This window comes from Coregonus lavaretus (genome assembly GCF_964263955.1).
Source record: "Coregonus lavaretus genome assembly, chromosome: 7".
Lineage (NCBI taxonomy): Eukaryota > Metazoa > Chordata > Actinopteri > Salmoniformes > Salmonidae > Coregonus > Coregonus lavaretus.
In genome coordinates, this window is record NC_139994.1 from 59,984,970 (window position 1) to 59,996,650 (window position 11,681).

At 43.0% G+C, this 11,681-nt stretch overlaps 1 protein-coding gene across 1 annotated transcript; it reads right to left on the bottom strand.

Annotated features, from left to right (window-relative positions):
* Positions 1-562: 562 nt before the first annotated feature.
* Positions 563-3,656, bottom strand: LOC311132095 (uncharacterized protein). Its single transcript, XM_084165270.1, has 8 exons — positions 3,419-3,656; positions 2,353-2,441; positions 1,954-2,100; positions 1,688-1,833; positions 1,443-1,579; positions 1,225-1,318; positions 1,023-1,134; positions 563-934 (listed from the first exon to the last, which is right to left on the bottom strand). The coding sequence occupies exons 2-8, from the start codon at positions 2,432-2,434 to the stop codon at positions 705-707; spliced, it is 948 nt and encodes a 315-aa protein (XP_084021396.1). The 5' UTR covers positions 2,435-2,441; positions 3,419-3,656; the 3' UTR covers positions 563-704.
* Between the last annotated feature and the right edge of the window lie 8,025 nt (positions 3,657-11,681).

The following is an 11,681-nucleotide window of genomic DNA, read 5'->3' on the forward strand; positions in this document are numbered from 1 at the left end:
AAGGTAGGGCTGACTGCTTTGGGTGATGTTGTCAAGATGCTGCTGCACACTGGTTCCAACCTACAAAAAAAACACATTCAACAGAATTGTTTTGGTGACTAACCTCTGACAATAGATAAGATCACCTCAAACTGTGCACAAGATTGAGATGATGGAATATATATTTTAAACAACTGTTAAGCATACCTTTTGAAATCTGATGAGCTGATCTACAGCTTGATATGCAGACATCTTTCCCGGCCTCTTTCTACCTTGTGCAGATGGTGGTAGCAAATGTAGCAGCAGCAAGATGGCAGACATGTCACTGTCCCAGCCTACAAATAAGTAAATAAAAACCTGGTTAACATTGTGCCGTAGCATAACATTCTTATTCACAACTTGCACCATTATGGACATATAATGCACACCTACATTATCCACATAAAAAGTAAAACAGTTCATTCATACCATTCTCAACTTCAGCAGCTGACTCAGCATTGCGCATCAAATCCAAGAGTTCTGTGGTGGATACAAGTCCATGGCTTTCCTTTATTACTTTTTCTTTGAAAGTGGTTGGCCACTTCTCCAAGAATTTGTTGGCTGTGGCCTCACCAAACAGAAGTCTGAAATCTTGTTCTATCTGCAATGTAACACACAAAGACAGAAATAATGAGTGTTACCTTATTCTTCATTGGATATTTTTGGTGATGCAGTGAATTAAGTTGTCATACCAGTCCTGGTGTGTCCAGAAATCTTGGGAAGACCGAGAAGACATCTGATGATTTGGCTTCATCGTTGACCATTGCTTGCCGATATATGAAGGTCATTTTCATCTTCTCACGGACAGTGTTTTCATCAGCAGAGTGTCTCAAAACAGCAATAGCTGCTTCCACATCCTCATCAGATGGCTCTCTGTCATAGGTGAAGGGCTGACGATCACGGCCTGGCCCACCAACTTAAGACAAAATAAAGTGTTAAGAAATCCTTTCTGTACAATTCACAGGTCACCATTATAATTACATGTCACTGATCAGAAAACATACCTTTAGGAGATTTGCTGACTGAGGCACCTCTTTCCTCTGCTGTTTTTCTTTGTATGGTCTTCAATCGCCATGCAAGGTATCCGGAACCACTCTCCGGATCGTAGTAATGATCCTATATTATTATAAATAAATTATAAAGGAGTACTATTCCCATTTCATAGAGTGAATATGTGCATAATGTTGCAATAACCCATTTACTTACATATCCATGTTGTGAGTATGGGTCTTCTAGATAGGGAAACAAAGCTACTATCCCCTGTGCATACATCACTCTGACACTTTTGGGGGGGGATGTCCTAGCATATGAATTCAAAGTTAACATCACACTGAATTGATATTGCACAACACATTTTACATAATTAATAACCGGAAAATAATAACAATGTTTCTTTACAGCCCATCTATATGCTTAATGCTTACCCATGTGTTTCTGTCATCTCAGCAGCAAGTATGTTGATCATCTGTCTTCTGGTGGCATCTGTCAGAGATTTGGTTTTTCCATACTCTTGCATAATGCGTTCACCACCAGGCTTTGATGTTAGGATTTTTTCAATCAGCTATAGGTGGAAAGAAATGTGCTTTCCGTAATTGTAAAACAATATGTAATGCTGTCACATGATGAAACAACATTCAGATTGGACTTAACAGCAATGTTCACCACTTACTGCTTTTGCCTCATAGTTTATGTGGCATGGCCTTTTAGGCTGGCTTCCTTCGCCAGCCGCTACTTCTTCAACATCGTCACACACAGTGAAATTCAGAATGATGGTGTCATCAGATGTACCCGAGCATGATGATGAATGAGAGGTATCTGTTCATTATGAAATTTGTGCAAAACATAGAAACATATTACAATAAACTGTTATTTTTAAGACAATAAAGGTTCTCATTCTGGCCTTTAAACTAAAAAACTAATTGAATGAATGAATACCAAGTCCATTGCCCAGCATGATTCTGAAAGTTCCAGGTGACTCCTTTACTAATTCTTCAAAAACATCTGAGTCAACTTCTGTGTCAGACTGGTCATACACCTTAATGTCTGGCTTTCTGCTTTCTGGTATGTTGAATTTTAGACACACTGTTAAAAAAAGAAGAAAAAAAAGAAAAACATGCATTCCCTTCTCACAAGAATCCAAGTTCATACTTAAGGTTGCCTCATGTGTTCACAAAATGATGAAAGACAAGGATCTGCACCTGATTTTATGTTACTGAAAATATAAAGCACAGCAGAAATGACTATAGACCTAAATAGATATCATAAGATAATAGCTTAATGCTGTATTATTTTGTCATTAGGGTGATATGTATTGCTTTAACCTATTATACCTACCTTCTTTCAAGAAAGCATTGAATGTCAGCTCAGACAGCTTGACGTATTTCTGCTCTTCCCCGAGCTGAACACGCAACAGCATTTTGCCTCTGTTAACAAAGAAAATATATATTCAAAATCATCATTTAGTGCTGGTTCAACTAAGCGTTAGCTAACTATCCATTTATCTCAGTAGTACTAGCTACGCAATGCACTATGCATTACTTAGACGTTACACTGCAATTACAAAGGCTGAAGTAGACAAAGTTGTGCTGGTTGAATATAACGTTAAGCTGCCATTTTCTGCAGCAAATGGGTGTAGGCTAGTTCAAGTTTAGAGGCACATTGTCCCATTAGCTACCAAATAACTAGCTATGTGTCAAAGTTAGCTAGCTCATTAGCCATTTTAGTTCGAACAGTAGCTAACCATTAAAATGGTTAAGCAATGTTAAACAAACCCGTCATGCAAATCAGTGATCTAAGTTATCGTTTTATAACACCAACATTAGCTGGCTAACTATCAGAAGCATGCTAACATTACCGTTATATATAGCTTTATAAAAAACAGTTAACGTTAGTGTAAGGAAGCCTGGGAAGCTATACAATAACGTTAGCTAACAATACTATCTGTATAAATGTTTTGTTGTTAGCGAACGTTATTTTACGTATTTACCATTCTGACAAACTTCATTCGTGAAAATATTGCAACACAAAGAAAGACAGTTACCGATACTGATTGCAAGCTAGCTAACCGCATGACAAGCACAATCTGCGCTCATGCCAAACGGTGGTGTCCTTCAAACGAACTGATTAGCTAAGTTAACGTTACCTATTTTTAGCCATATGAAACAGCAAGCCATTCACAAAAATATCAAACATATTCCATGGGTATATCATATAACAGTTATTACTGTCAACCATCTGAACTTACAAGCTAATTTAGCTGGCTGATGACGAGCTCACTGCAAGGGGGACCGCCGCATGGAACTCGTAACTTAAAATATGACCTTGACATCAGCACAACTCTAAAATTATGTAAAGTTAAAAAATACCGGTTTGGTGTTGAAAAAACGGGGATGTAACTTACCTAGCAATATCTGTGGCCTAGCTACTCCTTCGCAATCTTCCTCCACCAACGTACGTGCCAAACTTCAGCAAAGCAGAGTGGCGGGTATTCATCACTGCTGTAGAGTTGAAATTGTCACTGCGTATCTGCAGATTTTTACACTCACTTTTAACTCCACTGATAGAGCAACTTTACTCTCAAAAATGTTGAAAATACTCTATCTGGGTTAAAATAACTTTACTCTGAAATATTAACACCCCATTTTTTACTGTGCAGGTTCTAGGAATTCTAATTCTATGTGTACAGTAAAACCTATGCCTGTGTTAATGTAACACACATGCATCATGTGAATGACTCATGGCCTCTGACACATGGGAGAGCGATTGGTGAGAAGGAGAGAGAAAGAGGTGAGTGGTTATGGTGAAGGAGAGAAGAGAGGGAGAAGGGGAGAGAGAGAGAGAGAGAGAGAGAGAGGAAGAGAGAAAGAAAGAAGTAGGGGTGAGGAACAGTGACTGGTAATGGGGATGAGAGAGAGACAGGCAGGACGGCAGGAAGACAGCCAGACGGACGGACAGACAGACAGACAGAGAAAGGGTGAACGAGGGAGAGAGAGAGAGTGGGCCACTTCGACCTAATTGATATTCCAGGTGTCATCTTTCCAATCTCTGCTGATTAGCTCCTGAACATATCACCTGGGGAGAAAATTAAATATTGATTGATTTTTCTCTCTCCTTTTTTTTTTCCCACCACCCCCCTCTCTTATTTTACTCTGATGGTATTTTCAATTGTGACTGATCAGAGGCCAGTGGATTTAGCCTGCTGCTGGCTGAGCGGTGGCAGCCTTAACCAGGGCAGTGGCCAGTGGGGATCATATGGAGTCCCACTGTGGGTTCAATGAGGGGAGGGAGGACACAGGAATAGAGTCACAAAGACAAAGGGAGGGGATTTAAATGTTGGTACTTTGCTTTCCTTGCATGGTGCTTTTCATTCAGTCGTTGGCCACACATTATTTAGTTGGTGGGAAATCACAGTGAGATAGCTGAGATCCCACCATGACTTTGATTTGGAATAGAGATGCATTGCAGAATGTGAAGACCCCCCACACACACATATCCCATCTCACTTAGGTCTGTAAGTGAGTGCACCAGAGAGAGATGGCGAGAGAAAGAGAAAGAGAGAGAGAGAGAGAGAGAGAGAGAGAGAGAGAGAGAGAGAGAGAGAGAGAGAGAGAGAGAGAGAGAGAGAGATACAAAAAAAGCACTCACAGGTGATCATAAATGGTCTCTGCCCATGGAGACCTCTGGGTAACAGTGTAGAATGTATGTGTCCCCCCCCCCCCCCCACCCCCTTCTCCCAGGGGCCTCTCTGCTGCGTGTGGCTTGTGACGGCCTCAGCGTCAGGGGGTTGAGAGCGGTTGTGACAGGCCAGGATAGCAAACATTGCCTTTTGTCTCACTAAATCAGTTCCCTCTATCTTTGGATGGCTGGGGCTGGGGATGGGGCTGGCTGCCACCTGCCCCCCCTACTGGGCTCCCCGGGGGCCTGCTACTGCTGCTGCTGGATGCTGTGGCGGCCATATTGGCTCAACAGTGCTCCACTATGGAGGCTTGGTTAACACTGACTGAGACTGGCATTATGTAAACTGGGGTTGTGTTTCAGTTCATTAGGGACCTTACAGGTGTTTCTTGGTTACATGCTGACCACACCGGCCACCTTGCGTGTGCGAGTGTTGCAAAAATAAATGTACACATACACATTATTCAATAATTTAATCCAAACTGCTCACGCGCGTCAACGAGCATCTGCATAGCCAGGCCCTAAAATAGAACTTGGTTCCATTTTAGATGCTTGAAGCGCTGCAAGTCCCGCCTCTCCCATTTCCTCATTGGTTTTTAGGAGCATATACCCACGTGGGTGATTGAAAGATTAAGTTGGTTGCAGTAATGCACCTTAAAGTTGGTTGCCAACGCTATATAAAATACACAGAAGAAGAAGAAGACTGAACTAGGAGAGATTACTAGAAACTAACTAGGTTTCCTCTTATATCTGTGGATTAATTGTCGGAGTAGAGAACACAGGATTTTGTGTAACTCAAAATGGGTCAAATTCTACAAGGATCCAGCAAAAAAAAAGGACCTTGTACATTTCAGGTAAAATAACAACCTAATGTTTATATCCCAGGACACATTAGCTAGCAACAGCAAGCTAGCTAGCTAAATGTCCATGAATGTTTCATATGTTTCGACCTGTCCCAAAATTAATATAGTTGGTTCAGAGTTCGTTTTGATATTTCAACCTACGTGTCCTGATCATGTCACGTGGAGATATGCACACGATGGCACACGCGGATGCACACGCGGAGCCGGTTTGGTCATCATGTTAGATGACCACTTTGCGGTTTTTGCACAGGCTTAAGGTCAGCCGGCTAAATCAAGGGAGCAAGGTTCAAGTCCCAGTCGATTGCACTGGCCTGCAATGATTATGGTCCAATAGAGACAATCATGTGGTGTTATCATGCTTCTAGCCCCAAGTCATGGATACTAGCTTCACAGGTCTGGGATGATAATAGCATCAGAGAACATGAGGAACAGTTTGACACAGAACTGCACTTCTAGTCAGTTTTCAAAACACTGTCACATAGCCCCAAGACAAGCACAGAGTAGGCGCTTAAGCTTCATTTCGCCTCACTAGCATTACACTGTGTAAATTAGTCATGTGTGAAGTCGTGAATATTCTTAAGTCATCCTTGATTAGCGGGTAAATAGTAAACGTGGATAATTACGCATGCAGGGGCAGAACGGAGAGACGGGATAGAGGGGGGGGGGGGGGTTGAGCATAAGGTGTTTTGGTTATTTTACATAGCGGGGGAAGCTAAGCTGCTTTTGGAGCTGTGAGGTTGTTGCTGTGAGCATGTTTCTGGAGTGGCGCTCTCTCTCCCTTAGTCATCAAGCCTTATTGCTTCTGACTTGGCAACCGTAAAGTAGCTAGTGGATTGCATTTACCCCGAAACCAATTTCCTGTTTTCCCCACCCAACTGCTTTTTTTCCACTTTGGTGAGCAATCACTGTGGAAAAAACGTGTGACCTTTGGGTTTATAGTCCATTAGGGCTATAGGTAAAAAATGTCACTGTCGTGTGATTCTTCTAACTGCCGTGGAGATAATAAAAACCACAGCCTTCAGGTGTGGTGAGTGGAAAAGGACTGATATATGTGTGTGTTTTTTGGCGTGACAATATGAACTTTCACGCACCATAAATGGCTATCATGTGGACATTTGTAAAGGCTGTAAGATTTAGGAAAAAAGACTGCCTGTGTATTAAAAAACAATCCTAAAACACAGGGCCGGACTACCGCATTTGGGGCCCCGGGGCACTGACCTCCGGGCCCCCACCCCCTCCAAAAAAAATCAGATAACTTACTGTCTTTCAATACATTTTGCCATAGTGCAGAGAGAAACATTTGCAGTTTTATAATGCTATTCAACACACTTTGTCATGAGGCTAAAATATATGTTGCAGTTTTAAAGCAAATGTCCTGCAATTCTACACTTCTTTCCATGGGGCAGAGAAAGAAATGTGGGTAACACTTTATTTGGATAAAGATTAGCTGTTTTATAGCTCATCTCATGATTTTGTTCACATTTTGCCATGAGGCAGATAATTTTTGTTTTGTAGTTTTAAAGCAAATTTCCTACTATTCTACACATTTTGCTATCATATGCTATGCTACCCGACCTCCAGTTCTTTTGTTTTTTTAATACTACCTTTGAGGTCGGGGGCCCCGGGGCACATGCACTGTGTGCCTGTTCGGTAATCCGGCCCTGCTAAAACAGATGGTATATCTCTCACTCCATTGACTAAACTAGAACGAATTCCACAAAACAATAAAACACAAATGCATTTAAAGGCTGGAATCCAGACGCACTGTCCATGCAGAACCAATGGATTGTTTTATTTTTCACTCAACTTCATTGAAACGAACACGGAGATGTACCCAAACACAAACAGAGTCATGTACGGTCGCCATTATAATGAGCCTATCCAATGAGGTGCCACCTGTTAGAGCAAGATCATTTGCTGATTGGCTGACCATAAACGACCAATCACTCTCTTTCTCACACTATTCTCACCTTCATTCCTTTTTTTTCTCCTTCGTTCTTTTTCTCAGACACGTACGTTTTGCTATCCACCATGCATTAGCCTGGAATGAACAATAATGTGTAAAGTTGTTATCTCAAATACTCAACAGATGCTGGAGGGAAGATGAGTGCGGGGAGGCGATATGTGTAATTTTCCATGTGCTAAAATTACACCGTCTTCTAGTTCGTGATGGTGATAGAACATCTTCCAATTTTGAAATTAATTGTCTCAGATGAGAACTTGTATTATTGTTTTATGAATCACAATACCAATCTATAGACCATGACTACCTCACTCTTTTCTCAATTGCGCATTTGCAGTTGAAAAAGCATCTGTTTTCACTTTTATACATTATTTTTTAACATGGCTGGGTGCTATGGTTTCTACAGCAATTTAATCTTTACAAGGACGTAAATGGTTGACATCGAAGCAGAGTGCCTGTCTACTAGTACTCAAAACATTGAAGTTTTTCAGATTTAAAAAACAGGTCCTCATTTTGCCTGCCACTTGATCTATTGGTTCCACTCCACAACGATGTGTTGATTTTGTTTTTCTTGTGTGCCATCAGTGTGAGAGAGATGGTAGGAGGGACTCCATCCCTCCCCTCCTCTCCCCCTCCAAATGACCAAATAAAAATGGCAGAATGGTCCTTATAGGAGACCTGACCTTTCTATTGAAGCTGACCCTCAATCTACCTGCTCCCAGACCCACAGTCTGATAATCGGCCACACACACACACACACACACACACACACACACACACACACACACACACACACACACACACACACACACACACACACACACACACACACACACACACACACACACACACACACACACACACACACACACACACACACACACACACACACACACACACACACACACACACACACAGGATTAGTTCAGTGCTCCTCCACTCACCAGACACTTACCCTGAAGCCTGGGCTCTACATAGAATCCCTCAACAGCCTGTACACTCAACCACACAGGTGCCTGGCTCTCCATTTAACTGCCCTGGAAAGATACCGCACTGTATCTCGGGGTGTGTCGGGAAAGGAAAAATACATTACAGTGAAAGGCAAGCATAGGAATATGACAGCATCTGCTTACAGTATATATATATATATATATATATATATATATATATATATATATATATATATATATATATATATATAATGACATAGAGTTGATAATGGACAAAATGGAGTATAAATAAATTGAAGAGATTTAAAAGAGAAGAGTGAGTTCGTGGTGGAGGGGAGGAGAAGAGAGGAGGAAGGGAGGAAGAGAGGGAGGGAAACAGAGGGAGGGAGGGAGAAAGAGGGAGGGAGACAGAGGGAGGGAGGAAGGGAGACAAAGGGAGGGAGACAAAGGGAGGGAGACAGAGGGAGGGAGGAAGGGAGACAAAGGGAGGGAGACAAAGGGAGGGAGACAGAGGGAGGGAGGAAGGGAGACAGAGGGGGGGAGGAAGGGAGACAGAGGGAGGGAGACAGAGGGAGGGAGGAAGGGAGACAGAGGGAGGGAGACAGAGGGAGGGAGGAAGGGAGACAGAGGGGGGGAGGAAGGGAGACAGAGGGAGGGAGACAGAGGGAGGGAGGAAGGGAGACAGAGGGGGGGAGGAAGGGAGACAGAGGGAGGGAGACAGAGGGAGGGAGACAGAGGGAGGGAGGAAGGGAGACAGAGGGAGGGAGACAGAGGGAGGGAGACAGAGGAAGGGAGACAGAGGGAGGGAGACAGAGGGAGGGAGACAGAGGGAGGGAGGAAGGGAGACAAAGGGAGCATACACTGTAATGGTGGCAGAGAGTCAGTAGTAGAGGAGTGTGTGTGTGAACCTGATAGGGGTAGAGAGACAGATTTAGCAGGGTAATTCAGTGGTTAAATCAACGGCTGCTCCATGCCGGCCACCTCTCCCCCTAATCTGACCATAATTACACACCCCAGACTCCCTCACACCTCCGGACTCCACCTCACAAACCCTCACACACCCTCACCTCACCAGGTCGCAACACACACACACACACACACACACACACACACACACACACACACACACACACACACACACTCAACTACACGCCCTCCACCCAGAACAGTATAGAGAGATGGACAGCATAGAGAGATGGACAAATGTGTGAAGATGGTCAATGTGGTTGTATTATAAAGCCTCCCTGTCAGTAAGTATATCGTACTAAGGCTTCTCTGAAGAGGTCGGAACAGTTATGGCACAGAAGGTATTGCAATTGTCCTGAAACCGCAGGGTCATCGGTGCAAGCCTATCAATCGCTACACTGGAGATGACTACGGTACATGTTTCGGCATCAGGGTTATATTGCGGCTGCGGTGGTTAAACATTCTAGATACAGTGGTTAGCGTCTCTTTATGAATCCTGTCGGGTTAAAACTAACATGCTGACCACACCAAATGCGTAGTGTGCGCGAGCATTGCAAAATAAATTTACACATATGTTTTTCAATCATTGCACCCACACTGCTCGCGCGTGTCAACGAGCGTCTGCGTCGCCAGGCGCTAAAATAGAACTTGGTTCTATTTCTGACGCTCAACGTGCCTCAAGTCCTGCCTCTCCCATCTCCTAATTGGTTTTTAGGAGCGTATACCCACGTGAGTGAATGAAAGATGAACTGAGGTCTACACTCCAGTCCAGTTACAGTGAGGGAAACAGTATTTGATCCCCTGCTGATGTTGTACGTTTGCCCACTGACAAAGAAATGATCAGTCTATCATTTTAATGGTAGGTTTATTTGAACAGTGAGAGACAGAATAACAACAACAAAATCCAGAAAAACACATGTTATAAATGTTATAAATTGATTTGCATTTTAATGAGGGAAATAAGTATTTGACCCCCTCTCAATCAGAAAGATTTCTGGCTCCCAGGTGTCTTTTATACAGGTAACAAACTGAGATTAGGAGCACACTCAGTGCTCAGCCCGCAAGGTCCCCCTGCTCAAGAAAGCACATATACAGGCCCGTCTGAAGTTTGCCAATGAACATCTGAATGATTCAGAGGAGAACTGGGTGAAAGTGTTGTGGTCAGATGAGACCAAAATCAAGTTATTTGGCATCAACTCAACTCGCCGTGTTTGGAGGAGGAGGAATGCTGCCTGTGACCCCAAGAACACAATCCCCACCGTCAAACGTGGAGGTAGAAACATTATGCTTTGGGGGTGTTTTTCTGCTAAGGGGACAGGACAACTTCACCGCATCAAAGGGACGATGGATGGGGCCATGTACCGTCAAATCTTGGGTGAGAACCTCCTTCCCTCAGCCAAGGCATTGAAAATGGGTCGTGGATGGGTATTCCAGCATGACAATGACCCAAAACACACGGCCAAGGCAACAAAGGAATGGCTCAAGAAGAAGCACATTAAGGTCCTGGAGTGGCCTAGCCAGTCTCCAGACCTTAATCCCATAGAAAATCTGTGGAGGGAGCTGAATGTTGGAGTTGCCAAACGTCAGCCTCGAAACCTTAATGACTTGGAGAAGATCTGTAAAGAGGAGTGGGACAAAATCCCTCCTGAGATGTGTGCAAACCTGGTGGCCAACTACAAGAAACGTCTGACCTCTGTGATTGCCAACAAGGGTTTTGCCACCAAGTACTAAGTCATGTTTTGCAGAGGGGTCAAATACTTATTTCCCTAATTAAAATGCAAATCAAATTTATAACTTTTCTGACATGTGTTTTTCTGGATTTTTGTTGTTGTTATTCTGTCTCTCACTGTTCAAATAAACCTACCATTAAAATTATAGGCTGATCATGTCTTTGTCAGTGGGCAAACGTACAAAATCAGCAGGGGATCGAATACTTTTTCCCTCACTGTAGTTGTGGTAATGCACCATAAAGTTGGTTTCCAACCGCCATATAAAGTCCAAAGAAGAAGAAGAATCCTGAAGGAGGAGAGATTACTAGACAACAAACTTTTACCGTTTTATCTGTGGATTAATTGTCGGAGTAGAGGACCTTGTGCATTTCAGGTAAAATAACAACCCAATGTTTATATCCCAGAACAAATTAGCTAGCAACAGCAAGCTAGCTAGCTAAATTGCCATAAATGTTTAATGCTTTTCGACCTGTCCCCAAATTAATATAATTGGTTCAGAGTTTATTTTGATATTTCA